The sequence below is a fragment of the Ambystoma mexicanum genome, chromosome 1q, assembly GCF_040938575.1.
Source record: "Ambystoma mexicanum isolate Mex_15411 chromosome 1q, UKY_AmexF1_1, whole genome shotgun sequence".
Classification (NCBI taxonomy): Eukaryota; Metazoa; Chordata; class Amphibia; order Caudata; family Ambystomatidae; genus Ambystoma; species Ambystoma mexicanum.
Window position 1 is genome coordinate 617,492,821 of NC_090922.1, and position 27,247 is coordinate 617,520,067.

The following is a 27,247-nucleotide window of genomic DNA, read 5'->3' on the forward strand; positions in this document are numbered from 1 at the left end:
TGAGTTTAGCAATTATTGTACAGAATTCCAGAAAGACACATTATTTGGTTTCCTATTCTTTCTTATTTAGGGTCAGTGCTGAAAGTGTTAGACTTGTGGCACTCCTGTTCTTATTTGTCTTATTATTTTTTTTTAAAGGGCCTGAACATGACAGCCACTCCAGGACCATGCATTACAAAAAACGAAAAAAAAAAAAAAAAAAACGAAATGTTTTTTTTTTATTTCTTTTTTTTTTAACAGAGGTCGCAAGGGAGACCACAGAGGTCGCAAGGGAGACCTCAGAGATCGCAGTTGCGACCTCTGGCGACCCCCAAATGACGTCCCTGGTTAGGCAGTGTAAGTCCCCATTTTTTGGAGTCCATAGGATGCAGCCAAGAATTTCTGAGTAAATCCACAAGTGGTAGGTAAATCTATCGATTTTGCTGATTTGTTTGGAAGTAAGGTGGAAGATTTACCTCCAGCATTTTGCTGGAGGTTTATCCTCCATCTTACCACCAAACCTATAGTATGGCAGTTTGGTAAAACGGCAGTAACGGAATTACCTATGCATTACCAACAGGCCTACTAGAGCAGCCTACATGCACCCACTCCCCACACCGAGATTCAAACTCCAGAAAGCAGGAGGCAGCAGTTTCCCTACAATAGCCAGCAAACAGTGGAACACTCTGCCAGCCACACTAAGGGCCGAAGAATCCTTTTGGATCTTCCGTAAACAATGGAAAACACATCTCTTTACACAAGGCCGGGGTAACTAATTTATCAACCTATGATTATGCAAATAACTGCACAGTTACAAGCCCATATGGGAAGTTCCTATGTAACTTGTAAAGTACTGTATTACCATGTAAACAACTGTGTTCATTAGCGTCATGAAACAATCTACCATACCATGATTATGTAAATAGCTGTATCGCCATAAGTCCATACGGGACGTCCTTTGTAACCCTGTAAAGTACTGTATTACCATGTAAACAAATGTATTAATAAGTGTCCTGAATTTGTACATTCGTAACCAAGAAGACAATTGTATCTCCTAACATGTAAGAAAAGCGCCCAGATGCCCACGGGTTAGGTGCGCCATACAAATGACAAAATAATTAAATCACCACCGTTTTTTCCACATTACTGTAATTGTAATGAGGCCCCACATAGGGTGTGTGCTAGGAGCAGGCAGGAAAATGGGCAGCTTTGATTGCAAAACACTCTTTTTTTTGTCTCTTGGTTGAAAATGGTGCCTCAGCATTCTTCGACGGGCAGCCCTTGCATGATGGCTAGTAAGGGAGCACCCTGCATGTAGTGCGATTTTCAGCACAACTAACAAAATATATTGAATTGCACCTATACTCTTATTGTCTCTGAGTACTTGTTTGATAACGTATTGTTTCAGAGCTCTGTGAAGTGATATGGTGGGCATAATAGCATTACAGGCAACACAATGGGGGTCATTACGAGATTGGAGGTAGTCATGGTGCTATTTGCGCCATGACTGCCTCCAATAACGGGAACGAGTCCGGTGTGGTGCAATGCGGACTTACCGGTCTAGTCCTACCCTGGCAGGACCGGAGAGTCCCCATTGCACCAACCATTCCCCATTCCCATTGAGCCCCTAAAGGGCTCAATGGGAATGGGGAATGGGGAAGGCGCTATTTACGGGCCTGCTAATAGCAGGCCTTTAATTAGCGGCCTGGTCCCCTAACGGGATCCGTAAGGGACGTGTGGTCCGACCACACGTCCCTTGCGGTTCCCGTTAGGGGACCTCGGAATCGGGTGGTAGGGGATTACCGGCACCGGCCCGGTATCCCCTACCGCTCGACTCGTAATGACCCGCAATTATAGCAGGCAAACTGGCTCAATGGATCATTGCACTTACTGGCCAGACTGCTGTGTAACCTACAGATCACGAGTGTGGAATTTGACAGGGCTGTTGTCCCAGTTCGCACCGTCACTGAGTGTGTGTGGTACAGTAGCAGGGCAGGTCATACAGCCATGCTTCCGACTACATGAGTCGACCTGGAAGCTGAGTATATTTACCATCTTCACAGTTCAGATGGTTGACTATAAAGTGCTTTCGCCTCCACAAGATCATGGTTGCTTGATTAAAAAACTCCCAATTAAAAGATCCTGATTGGTTGATGCTCGTTTTAATAGGACCTGACGGTGCTTTATTAGCACTGTCCATATGGGTAACACACGGGTTTTGAGAGCCTCTTCCTGTCCTAGAAAGCAATTTACAAAGGCAGCATGGGCATTTGTAGACTGTAATGTCTAAAACGATGTGTGTGACGTACACAAGCATGCTTACTATTGCAATGTCCATTTTATTTATTTTCAATGTATTTATTATATACAGAATTGTGTATCATGATACACATCACATGACATTCTGCTAATTCAGAGCACCAGAAAAAAAGGAGGGGAGGAAAGGAAGACTGAGTCGCAAACACTACGAGGAACCCTAGAATCCGGCCTGATGTGTCGCAGAGGGGCGAGATGTGAGCTCCCCCACCAGGCATTCTTCATTAGGTTCAGTGGTCAGAGTGGACTCCTCCTCTTTTTTTAATTAAGTTTTACTGTTCCTATACTTTCATTTTAAAAAGAAAACATTCCGGAATGGTTTCGTTGTAAAATAAAAGTGCAGGGAAAAGTTGAAACTTGCACTGCAGTGCATTGCACTGAACATTCCCTTAAACAGCAGGGGCATGTGTCTGGGGGTTTGTATTGTGCGTGGGAGGGGGCGCGGCGATGGGGTTTGTGGGGAGTGGGTGCAGGCCAGTTCCACTACTTCTTTTGGCACACTTTGACCACTGATTAGGCTCCCTATATCTAAAGGCCGGTCAAAGAAATATTTGAAAAAATGTGTCTTCAGACGTTTTTTGAATCCACACATGAGTAGGCTGTGATTTTATGTTAGGCTTGAGCGCCCTCCACTGTCTACAGTGCAGTACTTCCAGCGATCAGCCTCCTTGTTTGAGGCGTTCTTAGGACCTCTGTTGGAGTTGCATGTTGCACGAAACAACGTAGTTTAAATGTGATAGAATTATTTTGTGGAGGCAGCTTGATCCGTGGCACCAGTACGGTTTGTGAATCAATAGTTCTCTGTTCCATAAGCAGAGTTTTTTCAAGGACAGTTTGATGTGGTCCGGCTTCCACTGGCAAGGTCCTGGTTCGGGATTGTTTACAATCTGTCAAAGAGTTTTTGATAAAGGATGTGTAGATTCTGTCGCTCTAGATGAGGTAGTCAATCACCAGGTTTCTGGTAAATTCCCTTCAGTTCAAAGGAGTTGGAGAATGCTACGAAGAACGCACACCTGAGCATTCATAATCAAAACCACAGCATTGATCTAAGGTGCAAACCTAACATTTACATTGAAAATGACCCCCGAGTTCTGCACTTGCGGCACGGTGTCAGTCGGCGACCTCGGGTTTATAGGTCATTCGCGCAGTGATGATTCTGAAAAAGTCTCTCCAAGAAGGAGGCGCTCAATGTTGTTTGCATTTAAACAAAGGAAACTCGCTTGTATCCAATGGCAAATGTGGTCTAGGCAGCAGGCCAAGCAGCTCTTATCAGAGGCGTGGACAGGATAGGGCCTGAGCGGGCAACTCCACCCACAATCTATAAATGCCCATTCAGCAGCACTGTGTGGGAATTTACAGCTTTTAGTGCCACTACGGTGGGCCCAACTAGCTTAGATGGAGGCCCCAATTGTTAGACAATCCTGGATACGCCTCTTCTGGGCATTAGTCAGAAGAGAATTGGCATGCCATCTGCATACATTTGCAAGCGCATCTGGCACTGTTTTAGGACCTGTGCCAGCTGGCGCATGCACATATTGGACAGGCGAGGGGAGAACGACGACCCCCTGATGCACAGTGGAGTAACTTTGCTGAAAATGTTGGGGGGGGGGATATGACAGCTAAATGAAAGGGGCCCCTGCCAAATGAGTGGGACAAAATGATGTGCCACAAAAGCTGAGGTGGGAGGGGTGAACAAACACCATTGCCCCACCTAAAATTACGCCCATGCTGATGTACTCCGAAGTGTGATTGTGATCCAGTTGAGCCCATATAAACCTGCTGTCTTTGATTGTCGAGAAAGGACTAAATCAGTCTTGCACATGCCTGTTACCCCTGCCCAATTTCGGACTCTTTTGGTGAGGAGCCTGTAATTAATAGTATGAGGTTGCTAGGTGCACGAGTACCGGAGCCGCGGGTGGGTGCTCATCAAGGGTGGCAACGAGTTCTCGAATGTCTGTCTGCAAGGGCAGTTTTTATTAAGTTGGATTCAAGGATATTACTTATTTCACAATATATGTTTGTATTTAAAGCTATATAACAAGGATTCACTAGCTAAATAATGTATGAAGTAATTCATTACAAAAATTAACCTTCACCACAAGCTACTGCTAAACCGAACTGGCTCTGGAACCCGATGAAACTTTAGACAAACGGTGCTTCTGCTTGACTGATTCTTCGTCCATCTTGATAGCAAAGGTCAAAATCGTCATCAGGCTTTCTTACCTAAAACTGCTTGCCAGTCAAATTTGGTCCTGGTGCCAGGCACAAAATACCTCACATTTTTCTTGTGTTGTTATTGTAAACATTTGAGGTTGCCTAATGCTGATATAAGAATCTCACATGCTATTGGACTACTGTTGTGAATTGTCCAATATGTTGTGTAATATTTTACTATGTTGTGTTTCTGTGCTTTAGAAGTAAATTACTTGTTTACTACGATGAATAAGCTTGGCTTAGACATCACTCTCTTGATATCGCATTTTAGTTTGTAGTTGCAGCACCCCTCAATAATGCAGAAAAATTAAGACTTGTGTTTTGGCCTCACTACCCACAGGTGAGCCAAAGGTGCTTGAAAGTTCTTTGGCTCAGTGTTTATTTGAAGTAGCTCACACAAGGTTTCTTAAAGCTGCTCGATGGGAGCATCTTAAGCCTCCACCTTCTTCCATCCAATTTGGTTAGTTGCCTTTTTGTAAAAGTAAGTAAACAATTCCATAACTTTAATTATGAAACTGGGAAAGAAGTATTTGAGCAAGAGAAACGGGGACTTTCAAGGCATTTTATTCCGTTCTCATCAGATCATTTTACAAAAACACAAATATATAATTTTGTGTCACTCTGAAGGCTGATCCTGTCTAATGAATAATCACATGACCTAAACAGTTGATGTTAGATAACATTTTAAACTTTATGTCCATACTTACCATCTGCAGAAAAGCCGCAGGTGAAGATGTGCTCTCTGCAAAATTCTAAAGTGAATATTGGGAGCAAGTGATACCAAGTCTCCCATTTACGTTCCAGGAACTTGTGGCATTTGCTCACAATCCTCCATCCTGGCATATGACACGTTTATCAAGTTATGTTATGTTATTTGATATTTGTATAGTGCCTACTGCCATTGTTATGGCTTTGAGGCACTGTGGGGGATGAAGGCCCTTCGGAAGACTGTAGTCTGTGCAAACATGAAAAATAAAACAGCATTAGATTGCATGCAAATAGTAATTAGAATTTGCTACTTAAGCAATAGGCCCCAGGCAGGGGGGCTTTACCACTTCAGGTAATGCCCCAGGGCCCATTGAAAAGGAATGTAAAAAGGTAACAAAGAAAATGCCCACCATGGGGTCCCTTCTCTCTTTCCTTGACGGCAATTCAAAAAATAGGGAAAATTGTAAACAAATAAAATGGCTGCCATGGTCCATACATCGACAACTCCACCTTTCATACTCAGATTTCGAGAATATTAGGAAAAACATCAGATGTTCCTATAATATGGGGTTGGGGGGATTTTAAACCAATTCTTAATGTTTCTAGAAATAGATCCAGCATCAGACAATAAGGACTCACAGCAACTGCCCAAACGCTTACACAAATAATTACCTTACTTTACTTTAAATATTTAAAGAGCACAGACCTTGGACCTTGGATCCTTGTATAAACTAGTAAACGCTTGGAGAGAGGAACACCCAGCAGTAAACAAATATACATATTATTCATCTGTTCATGACGCAATGTCCCGGAGATGTCAGCGACATGGTTGCACAGGCTGCGCGGCAGCAAGATCTTACTGCATACCATATCAGACCATTCCCCAATCATAATGCACATTACATTGAGCATGGCGCTAATGCCTCGACCACTGTGGAGGATGTCTCAAGCGGCCCTATCAGATGCCACTATGGTATCACCCTTGTATGAAGAAATTGAGATATTCTTTAAAACCAACGAGGGCACGGTCGCACAATATACAAAAATATGGGAAACATTTAAAGTATGGTTATGGGGCACAGTGATTTCGGTCACATCGGGGATCCTAAAGTATACCAGGATGGAGTTGAGGGACTTAGAGCAGAGGCTGCCTAGGCTCTAAAATGAATATGATAATACAGGAGACAGGTCCCTTCTAGGAATTATTAAGGGGAATGTACTGAAGTTCTGTGAACAGGCAGTTCAAGAGGTGCACCTTACGATGGCACCGGTCCAAACTCGTAAATACAGGGAGGAAGATCGGCCTGGTCGCTATGTGGCCGGGGTGGTCCGTGGCGAGCGTGGCTTGCAGACCATCACAGGCACAGAGCAGGAGGAGGGACAGTTATTAACAAAGATGGGAGACATAAACGATGTATTTGAGAAGTACTACAAGAAACTATATGTCAAAACAGATATCTGTACCAAGGAGAGTGTTGACCAGTACCTAGAGGAGATAACACTCACTAACATAGGCGAAGAAGCCCACAAGGCACTAGACAAGCCAGTGACACTTGAAGAAATAAAAGAAGCCATCTCCTCATTGGCCTCGGGCAAAACACTGGGTCCCGATGGGCTGACAATGCAATTATACTAGACATAAAGATATCCTAGCCCCATGTCTACTTAAGGTATGGGAGGAATGTGACATAAATAGCAACATCCCACCAACAATGACCGAAGCAATCATAACAGTGTTCCTGAAGCCGGGCAAACTAGCAAGTGAAGTAGCCTCATATCGCCCATTGTCACTGATTAATTCAGTTGCGAAAATACCAGCCAAAATTCTAGCAAACAGGCTCCTCCCATACATGCCCCTCCTTGTACTCCCCGATCAATCTGGCTTCATCCCCTGCAGGTCCACTGCCTTCAATTTACGATGACTGTTCGGGATCATCTCACAGATTGATCCCCATGCATCCGAGGTGGCAGCCTCAGTGGATTCTGAAAAATCTTTAGACTCTGTGCCCTGGTACTACTTATTATAGCCGTTTGGACTGGGAAGTCCTTTTAGAGGCTATGTAAGGCTGCTTTATACGAACCCCACAGCGAAAGTCCGTACCAATGGGCTCATATCAGGACCAATCCTGCTGACCAGGGGAACCCGACAGGACTGCCCCTTCTCACCTCCTCTGTTTGCATTAACAATTGAACCCCTCGCTCAGCGGGTGAGGGACAGGCATGCACATAGAGGGATACATATAACATGCCCCCACAAATGATGTCCCTATATGCCGATGACACCTTATTATACATATGTAACCTGGGGTCGAACATTAAACCAGTCATGGACGAGGTAGCCAAATTCACACATCACTCAGGATACAAAATCACTACTAAGCCAGAATTATTCCCATTAACAGAACGCACTAAGGAGCCGGTAGACATATGCAGGTTCAAATTAGCCTAAAATATTTAGGGGTAGCAATAGCATGAACACAGAAACTATTACATGAAAAATATCATGAAGCGTACCTCAAAACACTTGCCGTGAAACTAGACATATGGTCTAAATTCCCAATGTCCCTATATGGCAAGGTCTCACTGATCAAGATGGTAGTGGTGCCCAAGCTACTTTACTATTTCAATACCATCCCGGTATGGCTGGGGTGTAAATTCTTTATGAAACTTAGTTCAATTGCAACGCAATTCGTTTGGGAGGGAGGGATGTTCTGAATGTGCTGGGAAAAATTAGCTGAACCATACGAACGAGGGGGACTGGCCACCCCAATTCTAATACCTGGTGGTACAGGCTCACTACGCAGGGTACTCGTTTCAGCCGTACCCCATTCCACAACACTGAGCCCTAGAATATTATGGAGCAGCCCCGACAGATCTTAAATCAGCCATTTTAGACAAGCGTTACATAGACACATTTGACCCAGTACGCACAACAGTAAACGCATGGCAGCGTATATTTAAGCACCTGGATACACTCCCCCATACAATGCCAAAATTCCCTTGTAGAGCTGCCCGGGCCTCCCACCAACATCTGATATATATGTCCAAATCTCATGGGACCCAGGGAAGGAATGGAAGCTGGGCGATTTATACCCAGAGGGCAAATTCGTAATGAAGGAAGAATTCAAGGCAAAACTGGGAGATAATCCAGTCAAAATGCTGCAATAGTTCAGAATGCGGGCAGCAGTGAGGAAGAGGTGGCTATCGTTCCTCAAGGGGCCAGAGCCCTCTAACTGCATAGAAGCCATAGTGCTAGGGGAAGGACGGAAGGGGCTAATCTCGGGGGCATACAGGCTGATAAAGGACAACATCACACAACGCAACACTGTGAAGGGAAAATGGGAGAGGGACATAACAACAAGCATAGACGACACTAAGTGGCAGAGATTCTGCTACCTAGCCAAAGACGTCTCACTCAATTCCCGCCTGCGACTCATACAATTCAAAGTACTGAACAGGCTCCACTACACTCCAGCAAAGGTGGCACGATTTTCCCGCGATACGCAAGACAAATTCATGAAATGTGGGACAGAGGGAGCAGACATGATCCATATGTTTTGGAATTGCCCCAAAGTGGCACTATTCGAGGGAGAAGTGGCCGAGGCACTCGACACAATCACAGAAATCCCCCCGACCCTACTTCTCCTTAAATACCTGCTGGAGATATTGGAAAGGTCGATCTTAAAACTTGCAGACTGTTTAACATGGGATGTATTATAGCAAAGAAGTGTATATTATTGCAATGGAAATCTAAATCAGCCCCAGCAATTTGTGAATGGCTCAGAGAGCTGGCCTATGTGCAGGAAAGAGAGGAGGGATATGTCGGGATAATGATGGCAATGAATAGACCCAAAGACATCTGGGGACCATTCCGGGAATACTTGAGAGAAACCCAACTGTAAAAGATAATCAAATGTGATGAAATTAAAGTAATTACTAATGTGTGGTCCACATGCAAGATAACCAATAACTGTATAATTATAAAACGAACGTCGATGTAACCTGACCGCTTATTACCTAAATAAAGTTTACTTTTATTTTTTTTAAAGTATTAATTAGGCTCATCTTGGTGAGCATGTTCCTGCAGGACGTTGGACTGTTGCATTAGCTCATTTCTTGAAGCAAAAGCGTTTTTATTCTCCAACAAAAAGTACTGATGCTCCTTTTTTTCCCCTTTCTTCTTCTTTGCCGAGCAACCTGGGCCAAATTCAGAAGCAGCTCTGTGGAGGAGAGGCAGCAACTCATTATGCGTCACGGATGTGCTGATTGGCTATTTCACACCTGCATTCAGCTATTCTCTGCTCGTTGAAAACAGACCAATGTCCAAACTGCAGGAGAAGCACTGGTCAAAGTTGGGAGTACAAAGATGTTTTATGGGAGCAAAAATGTAAGTCCAATCCCAGATGGGAGTATTTTATAAGCAACTAAAATATGTTTTAACTGGAAAGTGGAAATGATATGATATGATAGTTTATTTATATAGCGCTTATACACAATGTGTTTCAAAGCGCTTCAAGGCAAGGAAGGGAAGAAGGGAAAATACAACGACATTCTTACAGGCCATGAACAGTAAGGATGTGAAATCGTACTGGCCTGACGACATTTCAGATAGTGCAAGAGCTAAAACATAGATAAGGAAGGGAGGGGGAGAGTGGGAAGGAAATGGAAACAGGCGACTACCATACTAGGCATGACGACATTTCTGGTAGAGCTGGAAGAAAACAAAAGGTGAGGGAGAGGGGTGCAGAAAGGGAGGGGAGGAACAAAACAAGTGACTATCGTACTAGGCCTGACAACGTTTCAGATAGTGCTGCAGGAAGGGGGGGGCAACAGTAAGGGGATAGTGGAGCGACAGACGGGGTTGCTATCTAGTAGGTCCAGGGACAATTCTGATAGAGTAAGTGCATAGAAGAAAGTAAGGGGAGGAGATAGGAAAAGGGAGAGGGGAGGAGAGGAGAGAACAGAGAGTAAGCAGTCAAAAAGAGTGGAGAAGCAAGAGAGGAGAGCGAATACAATTGCAGAAGTCAATAGTAACACATAATGTTGCAAGCCAGGATACAAGATGAAGATGGAACAGCATGATTCAGGGCCACCATGAGTACAAGATGCAAAGGAAGTCCAGCATGAGAGTTGAGAAAGGGGGACGCACCGTGAATCAATGAAGTCCATAAAAGTAAAATCCAGCATTGGCCACAAGACGGTGATGGTGAAACCAGAATGTATCAGGACAGACTCCTGTGTGCAGGAAGGGGGGGTGCACAAGGTAACAACACGGGGGGACCAGAGATGGTGGGGGTGGCCTGTTGGGACAGAGGGTGTAAACACATGTTGGTGCATGCTTACCTGCTGTCTTAGCAGGGGGTCGGACCCTGGATCCTCCTGGTCCGAACAGGTCCAAACAGCAATAGCCCTTTTCTTTGACTGCCCTTCACTTTGGATGCCCGGGCGAGAGACGCCATTCATCTAAGAGTTAAGAGCAGGAAGGAAGAGGCAGGGCTAAGAAGGTGGGCGGGGCTTAGGCCAGGTGACCTAGATCCACATACACCTGCTCCTCAGCTGCAAAGGAAAAGAGGCTGGAGGGCTCCTTAAGTAGGCAAAAGAGCGGCAAGCAGGAAGGCACCAGGTGGGTGGGGCTTGCTAAGTGGTGAAAAGGAGCGGCAAACAGGAAGGCACCAGATGGGTGGGGCTTAGTAAGTGGTGAAAAGGAGCGGCAAGCAGGAAGGCACCAGGTGGACGGGACTTGCTAAGTGGTGAAAAGGAGCGGCAACCAGGAAGGCACCAGGTGGGTGGGGCTTGCTAAGTGGTGAAAAGGAGCAGCAACCAGGAAGGCACCAGGTGGGCGGGGCTTAGGCCAGGTGACCTAGATCCACTTACACCTGTTCCCCAGCTGCAAAGGAAAAGAGGCTGGAGTGCTCCTTAAGTAGGGAAAAGAGCGGCAAGCAGGAAGGCAAATGTTTTTGTAATAATTATTTCTTTGCATCAAGTTATTCATTCACATCAATATCAGACAGTAACAACAGTAGTTTCTTCCGGTGGTTCTAGATGCACTACTGGTCCAAACATATCCATATAGCTGTGTGAGTGAAAGCAGACCCAAAAGGCTCTACATGTCTGTTTCCTATTTTTTGTTGGCAGTATTTTTACTCCCTATTTGTATTTTTGGGGAGTATTTGCCTATTTCTAGGGTGTAAACGTGGCCAATACCCCCCCTTTATCTCTAGGGCTGGGAGTAGGCATCCAATCACTGAGCAATTTGGAAATCTGAGAAGATACAGAATGCCTATGAATTGTGCAAAGTGAACAGTGGCACTTTGCTGGGCCATTCCTGCTGCTCTGTCTCCATGGTATTGTGAAGATCCCTGAGGCATGACCACTTATGACAAAACATAGGTAGTCAAGTGTGTGTCATTCCTGTGCCCCTTATGTTGCTTGTCCCTGTGTCCCTTCTGCGGCGCCCCGGGTCTCCTGCTGTACTGCTTGGCTCTTTCTGCTTGTCCCTATGCTCTTACACAGATCTCACAGCAAGGAGGCTGCTGCCATCCTGCCTCCCTGCTGCTGCCTCCCATCCCTAGGCCAGGCCGTTTGTGCCTCCTGTGTGTAGTATCCATCCCAACCTTTATCTTGGGAGTAACCAGCAGACCTCCAATCTCTCCCCTCATCATGGACTGTTATTGTGAAAGCTCTCTTTTTTAGTTCAGGGCTCCCCCTTTCCGTTACCCACTCTTGAATGACTGCACCGACAATTTTCTTCCCTGCCATCTAGGCGAGTCGCATGTCCTTCCTTATTGATTAACTTTTGACATGCATTACAGCCCATAGTTCACTGTAATTGAATTTCTGGACATGTTTCTTGTTCTCAGGGAGTGTGAACTGTTCATTCCTTGATAACAGCATGACGGCTAGGGCGTAATGTAACAGCTAAAACTATGGGCCTCATTACACGGATGGCGGTAGGGATTTACCGGTACCGGTAAAATACCGGTACCGGTAAATCCCTACCGCCTTACTACGAGGTCCCTTTGCGGGTTGGGGGATTTAACGCCTGCTTTTAGCAGGCGTTAAAATCCAACCCGCTAAGGGACCTCAGAGCTAATTACGGCACCGCAAAATTGCGGTGCCGTAATTAGCGCCTTCCCCATTCCCATAGACCCCTATGGAGCAGAAATGGGAATGGGGAAGGGCAATGGCGGAAAGGGGATTTACCGCCCCTCCAACCTTGGAATGGGGCGGTAAATCCCCTTTCCGCCAAGGCGGTGCCAGTATTTTACCAGCATGAGCCATGGCGCTAATAGCGCCATGGCTCACCGCCTACCGGGTAATGAGGCCCTATGTTTCAAATGTGGGCCATCACTGAACTACACAAGAAGGGTTATGGCCATTGTTCTTCACTCTTGGCTAGTACAGCTGTTGAGCTCCTTTTCATTCCACTCACATCACTTTAATAATCCTTTTCTGCCACAGCCACCATCTCATGCCGTGGTCTCTTACCCTCCCTGAGCTACAGATATTCGGTAACATTGTGCCAGGATCGTATACACCTTCAAGTATGGGAAACACCATCTCCTGTGTGACAAACCTTTTATTGTATAATGCTATGCAACCCAGAGGTTGAACAGCATATTTTCTATGATGGATCATGTAATGTAAAGTGGTCTTATGTTAGCACCCTTCTGCCAATAATGTTGGCATTTCTGCCTGGTGTTCTTGGGTGGGCTGGGGAGTAAGTGGGATAGGCAGATGCAGAGACATTTTGTGGTGTTGATGAGTGCAGGTTGGAAGTACCCGTTACCTTTGTGCTGATGAATCTTTGCCCTATTGCTCAAAGTCTTGCACATTACTTGTTTAACAGGGACTTAAGAGGCACCCACCAGCATTATATGCTTACTCTTCCCCTTGCGAGCGGTGTACTTAGCTTTATTTTTTCCTAATATAATTTGGACTTCCTGGAAGCGAGATCAGTAAATATGAACATGAATATGAATTACACTAGCAATCCCCTGTTATTTAATAAGAATTAGTATTTAGGAATACTGACCTGAAGAAGGTAGTGGTTAGTGGAGCAAAGAACCCTGTCTTGCCGAAACTATTGTTGACCATATCTAGTTATTCTATTCATGAACAAAACACATGAAGAACCTTGTAATCTATGTGGACTGATGTGTTAATGTCCGTATTGGCTACTATTACTTTTTATTTTGTGGTGTTTTGTATCCAAATGAGTTGGCATGTGTTGTTTTAGTGAAGTTATATTAAGTGCAGTGTCAATATTACAAGACAGAAAAGTATCCGGCTGCTTTTAGGAGTTTGTACATTGCATGCATGTAAAGAAGCGTGCACTTGATCTCTTTTAACATACAAATACATATACACAAAATCCGAAAATATTGCTACTTCCTCCTAACATTCTAGTTTGTGTGATCCCTTTGAGTTATTACATACTAGTTATGCTGAGGAACTTTTCTGTGTTGCTCTGAATGCTGACAAGGCCTAGTAGGACCGCCCTTCTCTTTCATTGTTATATTTGCCTTTCATTCCCATGTCCCCTCCCTGTTGCCCTGTGGGCGCTTTGAAAGACAATTTACTTGATATACAAGCGCCTTACAAATGCACAGTAAATAAACGTATACTGGTTGTGTCACTTTGCCAAAGTGTGCAGGAGCAGACACGTCAGGCAAGTGATGCACAGAGAGGGAAGCAAAGACAGCTCTGGATCTACAGAAGCACCCAGCAGGGGAATGGTGTGGTTATCATTCTAGGGCAGAGGCTCTGCATGTTGGCCGGTTCAGGGGCCTATCTGACAATAATCTGCCAAGAAACCTACAAGGAACTGCGGGGAACAGACCAGAACACATTAAACCAGAGTTGTCCAACTCCAGGCCTCGAGGGCAAGACAACTGATGGGGTTTCATGATATCCCTCATTAATATTCATGAGGAAAACTTAACATACATTTAGAATCATTTTATGCAAACTTACCTCATGAATATTAATGATGGGTATCATGAAAATACGTCATGGATCAGGCCCTCGAGGCCTGGAATTAGACAACCCTGCTGGATTAAACCAACAGAAAATGGACCAGGGTTTCTCTATCACCCTAAATGGGTACATAAGGTGCGAAATTGAATTCAGAGTCAGAAAGAACAAACCAAAAGTCTACATCACAATGAAACAGAGCCAGTTCTGGCGTGTCCTGCCCAGGGCAGACTCAAGATAAAACACACCCCAGCGTGAGAGCACGAGCGATGCTACTAAAATCCAGGAGCCACCAGAAGATTCTGGATAATCACAGGAACAGAAGTGGCAAAGCAAGCTGTTTAGAATGTAAGCGGCCAAACCCATCAACGCATTGAAATGAAATGGAGCTTACCTGAGGGAAATATACTGTGGCAAAAGATTAACAAGTCCCACTGTTGAAACATGAACACCTATGCTATGACTGTGACACATGTTCTTAAAATGTAGGAACATTGACTATACGACAGATTAACAAATCAAATCATTATAAACTCGACAATATGGCCGCCCGTAGTCAGCTTTGGCAAATGTGCACTATGTTGAGAAAACTGTAGTGACACTTTCACTACACAACATGAAGTAGTCACAGGGACACGTATCAATTGTGGCTTCTCAGATGTTCACTGAGAATAGGGTGAAGAGAAACAAACTTACAGTAGAGACAGATGAATGATTTTGTAGAGGTGCACGTGTCGGCAAGTGGCAAGGGTGTTAAGAAAGATAGCATGGCACATTTCCCTGCCATGAAGGAGCTTATGCTCGGCATCCAATCAAATGTGGCCCCTGTGGACCAGCGGCGGCTGCTGGTGGCAGAGTCGTAATACAGGCCAATCCAAGAAGCCCCACCAAAGGGTACCGTTGCCACAAGACTTGACATCTCCACCAAGTCCTCCACGTCAGCCAGGTCTGCGTAGTTGGTCCTGCAGAAGTCGCGGGCCTCTGACCAGCTCAGCTTGGTGGTGACCCGCTTGAAGGAGCGTTCACCATGAACCACCTGGAGAAAAACTGGAAACAAAGGAACATGAAGAATAGCATCAAAGAAAAAGTCTGTACTTCCCCAATATCGGCACTCAGAAGACTAACACCTACCTTACATTCGAATTTTCTTTACGTTTAGTAGGTAAGCTTGAAAGCTTTTTTCTATCTTTTGATCATGTCTTAACAGATACCTGCCTCTCTGAAACTTGAGGAGAACCATCTCTGGTTCCGGAAGCACCTCAAGACCTTCCTCTTTGCTTCTGCCTTCTCTCCTCCTCTCCCCTGCTGATTTCCTGTCTGATACTGCACTGGTCACCTGCCTACCCTCTGGTTTCGGCCCCAGGACCCTGCCCACCCACACTGCCTCCCAGCAACCCTTGCACTTGGGTTTGTATCTGTAACCCTACAGTCCCCCCTACCTGCACTTTTGGACACCTGCTGTCTGCACTTACACTTGCACCTGCCACCTTCTGGCCACACTTCTTGTTATTGTTTTGATCCCATGTACAGCGCTGTCACCTCCCCTTTCCCCTCGCACTTTTCCCCTACCTCCTCCCCTGTACTTGGCGATCTCAATGTCACTTGGCCTAGTAAGATCGATGTCTCTGTCCTCCCTCTGTTCCCCTTTCCTTGCCTCATCGCGCCTTGAAACACTTGTGTACAGGCGCGTTACAAATTTCATATCATACTTTCATATTTTATCAGCTGGGATCTGGAACCTTTGGCTAATCAGATGTGTTGGACTACAACTCCCATAGGTCCTAGCCAGTGTAGTCAAGTGTGAGAGACCATGTGAGTCGTAGTCCAAAACATTACAAAAGACAAAGGTTATATGGTACAAAAAGGAACAAGCCAATCCATAGCAAAAAGTGGAGACATGCCACAACGTATCGAGCTAGAGGACTCTTCCTCAGGTGGTCTAAACAAAACTAACCAAACAACTTGTAAAAAAAAAAAACATTTGATGTCACATATTTAAACCTAATTTTACTCATGTGTCGTATTATCTAAACTCACAGCAACCTTACCTAAAATCTTTCTTTTCAATTCTTCCAAGAGACATGTACACCAGGCCCGGTTCTAGCAGGGGGGCCTGGGGGGCCAGCCCCCCCCAAAGCCACTCCCTGGCCCCCCCTAGAAAGGAGGCCTTCAATGTGGGACCCAAGGGAGTGTGGAATTTGGGGTGTGGGGGGCATTTAGAGTGGTGGAAATGGAAAGAAATTGGTGGGGGATCCCACAAGGGCCGGGTGGGGGCAGTGGTTTGGGGGGACGGTGCCCGAGGAGACAGGGTGTAGGGGAGCGTAGTTAGCAGTTGACCTCTGATCAAAGGAAATGTCAAAAATAATAGTTTTAAACAGCGCTATTACTTTCATGCTGCTTCTTTTCTAAACTATATATCAATTCCACTTTAAACCACTTCCATGGCACTGGTGATGAGTTACTTCACTATGCGGAAAAATAGTTTTGACCAGTGTTGCTGAGTAAATATTCTTTAAAATGCACAGTTTGCACCCCATTTTTTTTAAAACTTCCCCTTCGGTACTATTCAAACAGGGTGATTTCTGTTGCTATAAGCAAGGTTTTCTTTTACTTGAACCACACCCGGCACAGCTCCTGCAGCTCCCCTCTGAAAGCAGTTGGGTGGCTGCATCATGTGTGATAGTTTCAATGTTAATAGGGGTATTTATTTATTCATGCAATGTTTGTCAGATACCTGCATATTTATTTATTTATGCAACGTTTGTCGGATACAGGTATTTTACAAACATTACAGAAATAAATAAATGATCTGGGTCCATGTATCCGACAAACATTGCATAAATAAATAAATGAACCGGGTTGTGGCTGAGGACTGTAACTCCCTCTTGTGACCCCTTGCACAGGGTCACCAGAGGAAGTCATAGTTTGCTCACGGGCGCTTCCTTTTTTTTTTCCCCCAGCGCTGGCTCTGGCCGGATCCCGAGATCCAGCTACACATCTGGTGCCGGATCTCGGTTCTGGCGAGAGCCAGCTCAATCGCCAGCACTGGGCATTTAACTCAAAGGGCCTGATTCACAGAAGTGTTTTAAAATGGCGCAATCCCATAGGAAAGCGTTCTGTGAATCAGGCCCTAAATGTGCAGCAGGAACCTCTAAGAGATTATCATTCTGAAAGGCCCAGCCAGGATTTGTTTGCTTGCCCTGGACAATGATCTATGCCTCACAGACATGAAAGCACAAACAACCAGGGAGATGAAGGGCCATTAAACACCACTGAAGAAGCACACTTACTCAAGCATACCAATCACACTTACTTAAGCAGGCCTACAACTATTTTCTCAAACCTAAAATCACAAAGTTGGTTTCTGTCATTTAAAGCATGTCTATTTTGTTGTGGGAATATAGCATTTTTTCACATCATGCTTTATTAAATGTTTAACTATATCAAACAATAAATGACACATGGGGGGTCATTATGAGTTGGGCGGTAAGGGATTACCGGCACCGGTAAGGAGACCGGTGCCGGTAATCCCCTACCACCCAATTCCGAGTTCCCTTAGCGGGAACTGTAAGGGAAGTGTGGTCGGACCACACGTCCTTTACGGGTCCCGCTAAGGGACCAGGGCGCTAATAACAGGCTTGCTAGTCGCGAGCCCATTATTAGCACCCTCACCATTCCTATTGAGCCCTATGGGGGCTCAAATGGGAATGGGGAATGGTTTGTTAAATGGGGATTTACCGGTCCCTCTGGGGCGGAATGGACTGGACAATGGACTTGGACAAGACCGGACTTGGTCATGGTATGGGAGGCAGCCATGGTGCTAATAGGCTACCGCCTATCTCGTAATGACCCCCATGATGTTGCTTTCACACAGATGTCTACAGAACGTGCATCAATCAACTGGTGTCCTTTACAAATTACATTGAAAATATATATTCTGCTGCAATAACAACTTAAGTATAAGTGAAAAAATAAGGTTGGTAGTAACAAAAATGTAATACTGGAGCGGAGAGGAGTAAAATCAAAAAGTGAAAAAAACAATGGGGGCCCTGGGAGTCCCTCTGTCGGACATTAGTCCCAGTTACGAGAGACTTACCCGGAGTCTTTAGCTCACTATCTTTCACAGATGAGAAATATCTAAAACATATCAGTCTTTGTCCTGCCCTGGGGCAGTCCAGCACTGAAATACTAAGCAATTCTCCTCTGAACAAGAGTACCAACAGCAATCCCAGACACATGTGTTTTGATCTAGTTGGACCTCATCAGTAGGGTGGAGCTGTGTCTCTCTAAGAATAGTGAGCAAGGATTCCCCGTCACGTCTGGATTCCCCTAGTAACTTAGGGTGAGACCCAAAGTTATTTAATATGCAAAAAACAAGGGGGGACCTGGGAGTACCTCTGCCGGACATTAGTCCCGGTTATGATAGACTTACCCAGAGTCTTTAGCTCACTATCTTTCACAAAGGAGAAATATCTAAAACATATCAGTCTTTGTCCTGCCCTAGGGCAATCAAGCACCGTAATGCTAAGCAATTCTCCTCTGAACAAGAGTACCAGCAGCAGCCCCAGGCGTGGACCCTTTTCTCACTATTCTTAGAGATGCACAGCTCCACCATACTGATGAGGTCCAACCAGACCGAAACACTTGTCTGGGGTTGATGTTGGTACTCTTATCAGATTTCTTTTAAATTCTCATTAACTTTTATGCTGGAGTTTGTAGGCTATCATTCAGGATGGGGAAAATAAAGCTACAATCATTGTGGATCATTGTCCAAGTCAAGCGAAGTGGAAAAAGTTGCGCTAAAAGCATTTATCACAACTTTTTGTTCACTGCAGGAATTTGGATGGTGTGGTAGGTGAAGTTGGAGAGCAGATCGAATTTAACAAGTTTGCCTGCTCTTAAAAGTCCCTTTGCCGAATCCGATTGGTTTTCCACTAGAATGTATTTATATGTTGCTGCAAAACCAATGGATTCCTATGGAATCCGCCTGACTTTTTTACATTGGTAAAAGCAGGCAGATTCCAAAAGAAAACATTGTGGATGGCTCCCACAATTAAGAATTGTGGGAGGTATTTACACTTTTCCAGACACATAGAGGAAAAGGGAAGATCAAAGGCGATATTTACCAGTGTTTTATGCTTTACTTTACCAGTACTTGGTGGAAACAATTACAATTGCATGGAGGTGTACTTTTGCCAAAAACTGAAAACAGGAGTGGTGCAATTTAAGATTGCAAACAAAATTACTTATTTTTCATCAACACGTTTCTACAATGATAGCCTTGTCAGGTTGGTTTATCATGTGACTTTTTAAAGCAATTGTATAAAATTGAGTATTATTTTAGATATTCAAAACCAAATTTCAAAACGTATTTGTACCAACTTGAGCTTGGAGGATGCATAGTCAACTATCTAAATTTCAATCAAGTTTCAAATTCTGACTTTCCCGCTTAACCAAAGTGTGTGATCCTGGGCAATAATGTAATCATTCAGTTCACAGTATAAGCTATTTCAAAAAAGCCTCACTCGCAGTTTAATAGATGAGCAGCGCATGTGTGAGGACCTGCCAAGAACACACACGCACCATTCTTTGAAAATATCAGGCCACATATATTGAACAAAATTGTGAAATTGAATAGCAAATCAAAGTAAACACATCAAACAAAACGCCATCATGGACAATTGCATATTTTCTAATCAGCATGTAAACAGTATGTACTAGACATTGATGTACAGGGGGATGGCAGGGAGGAAGCACCTCTCCTCCCTGCCAAGCCCAACCGGGAGCGATACCAGGCAGCTGGGAACCCCTTAACCTGCACTGTCTGCCTATTGATCCCACTGCCCCCAACCCTAAACACTCTCTCCTACATGCTACCACTCCCTCGTGCACTCAACTCAATTAAAGTGCTCGTCAAAAATGTAACATAAAAATAAAATGTTTTTCTTCGAAATGTCATTTTGTAAGAAACAAGATGTCCTATTCCTTGCTTCAGTATTCTGGAGAGGGGGGACTGTCTTTTACAACTAGATGGCGGGACAAAAAGCACCTCCTTCTGGGCCTGCTGGGAGTAGCCACAGTGTTTAGGATCGCATTGTTGGGCACGCACCAACTGAAATGGAACAAAGACTGGGGGCCTCGCTGCCCAGTTCTTGCAGAGGAAGAGGCAGCATCACCCTAGATTCTTCGCAGCCAGGCCAAGAAAGACATGGGGGGCTCATTAAGAGTCTGACGATAACCGTGCTGGTACTACCGGCAGGTTGCCGTCAGACCCTTAATGATTTACCAGCGCCAGACTTGCCGGAAAGACTGGGGTATTACAACCCGGGCGTTCCGGAAAGTCAGGCGCCGGTAAATTGTAAGTCCCCATTCCCATGGAGTCCTGTAAGACTCCATGGGAATGGGGACCAGGGAAGCACCGGCACCGTTGTTAACAGTGCTGGTCCTTCCGTGACGGTCTGCCTACCGTGGCCGATGTGTCTGGTAGGGTCTGCCCTGTCAGACACAGCGGCTCTGGCAGGCAGACTCGTAGTTTGCCAGTCCGGAAACAGCAGTGCTGGTAAGCTTACCAGCACCATTATTTCCAGACCGGCAAACTTGTAATGATGACCATGGTGTGGGTTTTTGGGGTAGGTGGGATTGGAGGTAAATGGGAATGGTGGTCAGGGGGACCTGACCTGATGGAAGGTGATTGGGTGTGCAAGGTGAAGGAGAAGTGGATATAATAGAAACGGGAGGAGCAGATGACAAGTGAAGATAGGTAGATTGATGTTGCAACACTATTTTCCTAGTTTCTCTTTTGCTCTGTGCTGTTTTTATAGAGTGGTGCACATTTATTTTTGTCCGGATCTGGGAAGACATTTTCTTCTGGATCAAGGATCTGGGAAATCTGGATTAATACCAGCCCTTTTTTAGAGTACTCAAACGCCCACACAGAATAGAAATTGGGCCCCCCTGATCAAAAACCTGGCCCACCCAGATGAACATTCCTGGAGCCGGGCCTGATGTACACACATCACTCCTCCACGTATGTCCAAGAGTAATGGTTCAAGTGACCCGGGATGGGCGGAACAACCAACTAAATCTGCCCTCATCATGAACATGGTAAAGGGACTACACTGCTGCCAGCATTTATACACATCCCATAAAAAAATATGAAATCCCGAGAAGAGGACGAGTTATTAAATTTGCCATCCAGTTCATATGTTCTGTGTCATGTAGTATGAATGTTATACTCGAATCTGGCGAGACCGTCATTTCTAGAAACTCCCTTACTTAACGCAAAGGGGGCTGCTTGCAATGAGGCAGGTTACACATGGGTCTATGTGAAACTAATGAGGAAAAAACATTATAGAGTACCAAACAAATTCAGAACAAAACATTGAAAGGTAGTGGGGAGGGGGCTAGAAGACATCCCATTCTCACAGCAGTCCTTAAGTGCGTGGTTTCAGACGTGAAAGGGGAGAGTTAACGGCTTGTAACAATGAAGCTGCACCAGAATAGGTTCATTAGAATGTGTAAAGAAGTTAAATGCCCCCAGACAAGTACGTTTGCCCCTCTCCCACACAGTCTCTGAAATGAGCGCCTCTCCTGAAATCTTAGTCTAGTTGCACCTCGGCCGAACATGCAAAAGCATCCTCCCATTTATCACAAGATCCAAAGAGCAAACATTAATTTGAGGCTTCTGCACGGCACAGGTTTCCATCCAATACCCAGAAGAAACATCAAGGGTAAAAGGGATCTGCCCTGTATGCATTCTGTAAAACGAGTAATGCCCCTTCTGTGTCATGTTGAGAATTTGTTTTAATAAACATGACATACTGTAATCCAACCAAATAGTACTCCTTTTACTGACATAGATCGATGAAAGGATGACCTCCTCCCCCCACAAAGTGTGAAGGGTAAGTGGCGCACACATCTTTGCAGTAAAGCCATTGCCCTATGAGTGCTTTAATCTAGAACCTTTAGGTTACACACAGATCTTTGCAGCAGGCACATGCACCCACTAAGCCATCTCGCTAGAACGGAACCTGTGATTTGTAGAAGCATTAACCCACTAGGCTCTGTCGCCGCAATTGACACCTGTGACCTGCACAGTGCACCCATATCTCTGAAGCACGCGCATTACCCCCTCGAGCTATCTGTCCTACTGCGGCTCATACCTGTGATCTTCAGTTTGCAGGGAGACTTTTGCAGCAACTATACCAACCCATTGAGCTATCTTAATAGATCCGCGACTGGAAACTGGTTTGCAGTTTGCACACATACCTCTGCACTGGGCGTTACAGATCGCTTCCCTCGCCCAACGTACCTGCACACAGGATAGTGCAAATGGCTCTGTGTCCCTCCATCCTTCCCTTGCCTGAGAAGATGCTTACAGTGCAAAGCTTGACTAATACTCGTGGGTGGCATGCGTGGTTCGAGCCACACCCCACTCATGACACACGCGAAGGCTGCTGGGTGTATGCAGTGTCTGAGCAGATTAAACATTGGAGTCAGTGCCAGAGGCGCAGAGGTTTGCCCGCTGGCCATAGTCCATCTCATGTCTAAACGCCTCAGTATTCAAATTACCACCCCGACTTGGTACGGGGCCGGGCCTAGGATTTGCCGGGCCCTGGTCGGCAAAAGATGTGTGGGCTCCCCTTATTTGCACAAAAAGTGACATCAGTGATATTAAAGAAAATGATATCAGAATGAGTCTTTAATACACAAAGGTATCCTTGGAAGTTAAATTAAAACCACATTGCCACGAGGAAGGCGAGAGACAAACGGTGGCGTGTACTATAAGAATGTTCAGTGTTAATATTGACCTGTGTGGCAATATCCGGAGTGAGGATGTTTTTAAAGTAGCACACAATGTGAGCTAAATACCGTGTAGAGCCTTCTAATTTTGGCAGGTGAGATGAAGGATTTGCCTGGGAGCACATCATTTGGTTAAGGGGGAAGCCAGGATTTGAGACCAGTCTGCAATTCAGGGACTTGACTCTTCCCAGTTTGCCGGGAATATAAACCCCAAGAACTCGACCTTGGGTTGTACAAACCTGCACTTGTTTCATTTGAAAATAAGTAAGGGTTGCTGTAGCTGCTGTAACACTACAGCTAGTCTTCTCAGGTGTTCTTTTTCAGAGGAGTAGATGAGCATGTCACCACTGACACTGAGCACTCTGGAGAGCCCATCTAGCACCCCCATGTTCATATGTTTGAAAACTTTGGGAGCTCATGGGGCCCAGAAGCTCAGTCTCTTGTACCTGAAGAGGCCGATGTGTAAAGAGAGAGACGTGATTGGTGAAAACTCCACATGAAGGGGCATTTTCTGGTAGCCAACCTTCAGATCAATGGTCCAAAAGATGGTGGAGCCCTGCAGGTCAGTGATTATATCATTGAGCATTGGTGCGTGATTCCTCTTGCGCTATATTGCTCAGGTTAGAAGCCTCCTATCTTTCCAAGTCCGGGCCGCCTCCTCTGGTTATTTAGGTTTGTGTGCCAACACTATTGGGGCTATCCTCAGTGTGGAGCCGACCACCCTCTTTGTGATATCCACTTCCTCACATTTCTGGAGTTCTGGCTTCAGTTTCTTAGGTGAAATGGTATCCTTCATTGTTTGAGGCACATGGGTTGGATCGTGTGGTCGGTATTGTGCCTGACCTCCTAGTCTTGGATTCACCTAATACCTTTGAACAGATCCTTGTTAACCAGCAGGAGTGTCTCAGTGTTCCTTTAATACATTTGAGGGTGAATGGGACAAGTTCTTCCACTATGTCACGGCACGAGAGGGTGTCTGTGGCTGCTGAAGACACATAGAATGTGGCTGGGGTCGATCAGTGGACTGGCCTGTGGTTGTACCATGTGCCTAGGGGAGCTGGTTTAACTCTATATTAACTCTGGTGGCCATCTTAGATTCTTTGCTTGTGTACGGAGTATCAGGGAGAGTTGCCCGTGTTTGTATTGGGCAGGCATGCTGTTTCTGTATTGGTAAGTGTAGTAAAGGGGTCCAGAAATATTTTTTATCTTATTTTCATGTTGGGTGTGCTTTTTGGAACCTTTTAGATCATGTGAGACCTGCAAAAATGGGTTTAGGGTCTTCTAAATTCACAAAGGTCCTGTCAAACCTTCCCAGGGTGTCGCTCAAAGATGGTGTAGGTGTTCTATGGTCCCTGACTTCATAAGGGGGCAGGGAGGCGTTTGTCTAAGGCTACAGTGACTGGCCCCTCCCAAGCAACCAGGACAAGCTGGAGAGTGTTCCAGGGATTGATATGATAAATGATATTATATATTTATAAACGCGCCTATACACAAGTGTTTCAAGGCGCGACGAGGGAAGGGAGGGGGAACAGAGGGAAGACAGAGACAACGATCTTACTAGGCCAGGTGACATTGAGATCATGAAAGTGCAGGGGAAGAGGGAAGGAGAAAAGTGTGGGGGGCGGAGGGTGGAGGGGGCAGTGCAGTACATCAGAGGATCGACAGTAAAAATAAATAGAATAAATAAAAGCAATAAGTAAAACGTGCAGCCCGCTGATGGAAAGTGCAAGGGTAAGTGCAGACATCAGGTGTCAAGTGCTGGCAGTGGACTATAGGGATACAGAAAGCAGTCCCCAAGTACAGGGATTGCCAGAGAGGTAGTGCAGGTGTACAACTAGGGGGGGAGGGGACCTGGGCCCGAGATCAGAGGGTAGCCAGGTGACCAGTTTAGTTTCAGTTTCAGTCAGGAGTTAAGCAGGGCAGAGGAGGAGAGAAATCAGAAGCAAAGAGGAAGGTTCTGAGGTGCTTCAGGAACCGCAGATGGTTCTCCTCAAGTTTCAGGGAGGCAGGAAGGCTGTTCCAGAGGGAGGCCCCTGCCGAAGAAAGAGATCTACCACCAACACGTTGCTTGGAGAAGCGACTGACCCTGAGGGAGTTGGAAGCGGATGAGCAAAGAGCTTGAGAAGGAAGATATTTGGAAGAGAGAGTTGAAGGTATTGAGGCCCCAGAATTGTGGACAATGCAGAGGGTTTTGAACTTAATCCTTTCAGCCTCTGGGAGTCAGTGCAGAAATTTCAGTCCTGAAGAGATACGATCCCTGGGCTTGAGGCCAAGAACAAGTCTTGCAGTCCTGTTCTGAATGAGTTGCAGAGGGCGGAGAGTAGAAGCAGGCAGATTTAGAAAGAGGCTGTTGCAGTAGTCCAGCCTAGAGAGAACCAGAGCTCTGGAGACAGTGAGCTTCTGGGGGAAGCAGAGTAAAGGAAGAATACCTCTGAAGAGGTGCAGCTGGTAGTGTGACTTCTTAGAGACAACAGAAATGTGAGGAGAGAAGGAGAGTGTGGAGTCGAAGATGACCCTGAGATGTTTAGCCTCACAGGTGGGAGCAAGAAGAGGGCCAAGAGTAGCTGGCCAGAGAGTGACAGGAAAGGAGGGAGCAGGTGTGCTGATAAGGAGAATCACGGTCTTACTGGCATTAAGGCAGAGATCATTGGCGGCACACCACTCCTAGATGGCAGACAGACAGAGATGAGAGAAGGAGAAGAAGTGGCAGAAGGGAGCATGAAAATTAATTGTCATCCGCATAGCACTGAAAGTTGGGGCAGAGAGCGGCAATGCGGTGGGCAAGAAGTGACAGGTATTGGTTGAACAGCCAGGGAGAGAGGTTAGACCCCTGGGGAACACCACAGGTAGAGATAGAGATAGAGGAGAGGAAGGATCCAAGTTAGACCTGGGAGTGTCGATCGGAGAGGAAAGAGGTCAGCCAAGCCAGGGCATGATCGGTGATACCCAGGTTACCACGGAGACGGTTGAGCAGGAAGGCATGGTTGACTGTGTCAAAGGCAGAAGAGAGATCAAGTAAGATGAGGACACAGGGGGTGTTGGAATCGAGGTTGGAGAGCAGATCTTCACGGATGTTCAGGAAAGCAGTTTCCATGCTTCTTGCAGCTCTGAAGCCAGACTGATGGTCATGGAGACAACCAATAGATTCAGTGTGAAGATTAAGCAGATTTTCCAGGAGTTTGCCCAGGGAAGGACTGATGGAAATTGGGTGAGGCAGGGCTGGTTGGCAGAGGGTTTCTTAAGAAGAGGGTGAACAAGGGAGTGCTTCAGGCGGGGGGGAGACTCCAGTGGAGAAGGAGTGGTTGCAGAAGTCAGCCAGAGCAGGGGCCAAGGTGTCAATGTGGTCCTTGATGGTTTTAGAGGAACAGGCGTGACCCTGTTTTGACGAGACTGTCATAGATCGCACTTGTTTAGAAACCTCGTCTGTGGAGAACAGTGGAAAGGCAGAGAAGGAGGGAGGAGAAGTGGCTGAAGAAGGGCCAGAGAAAGAGCGGGGAGGACATGGGGCTGGGGGAGAGGAAGAGAGAGCAGGATATCCTGAGTTTTAGAGAGGCAATGAGAAGCCAGGGCCGTGCAGAGGGCCTGGAAGGGGACAGGAGAGGTAGCAATTCACGCAATTTCACTCCCAAGCCCAACATCCACTGGTTCGGAGTAGCACCCAGCCTACGTAGTCAACCTCCCTGCAGTCAGCAGAGCCAGACAGGGGACTTTGTCACAATTATTAAATCCAACCACCTGCCATTGGTGCAGGAATGACTGCTATACTAATCTGCTCGCTACTTCTACCCTCCTTTACCCTCCGAGAATGCTGAAAGAGCGAATGCCACCGCGAGTGCAGTGTCTCGGGAGCACCTGCTCCAAGTTTGGGGCTGGTCCGTCCACAGGCGGCGGAGTTAGTTGTGCGGAAAGAGGAGGCGGGAGAGCGAGACAGAACCCCGGCCCACGGCAGTGATTACAATAAAGATACGTGAGGCCCGGTCTTGCATGGACCTCGCGTGCAGGAGGCCGGAGTCCCACAGAGAACCTTAGCAGCTGAGCTGTCCGCCCCCTCTGTGACACAGCGGCACCGGCACCAGACAGGCCACAGTAGGTGGTGAACAGGGAGGCAAAGTGAGACAACCAGCCTCGCTATGTTCTGGGCTCAGGAGGGCCAGTCATATCTTAGCCCCCGGATTAAAGCCAGAATAACGAGGAGAGTCGCAGGCCTGGACATCCCTGGTGCAGAAACCGGACAGCACACGGCAGAGGGGTC

General features: G+C 46.0%; 1 protein-coding gene across 1 annotated transcript in view; it reads right to left on the reverse strand.

Annotated features, from left to right (window-relative positions):
• The window catches only part of CLEC20A (C-type lectin domain containing 20A), a 141,230-nt gene extending 118,676 nt beyond the window's left edge, over positions 1-22,554 (reverse strand). The window contains exons 1-2 of the mRNA XM_069634796.1: positions 22,505-22,554; positions 14,890-15,240 (exon numbers count right to left, since the gene is read on the reverse strand). Coding sequence (XP_069490897.1) covers positions 14,890-15,240; positions 22,505-22,544 — 391 coding nt within the window. The 5' untranslated portion in view covers positions 22,545-22,554. The remainder of the gene's footprint in view (positions 1-14,889; positions 15,241-22,504) is intronic.
• Positions 22,555-27,247: the final 4,693 nt, after the last annotated feature.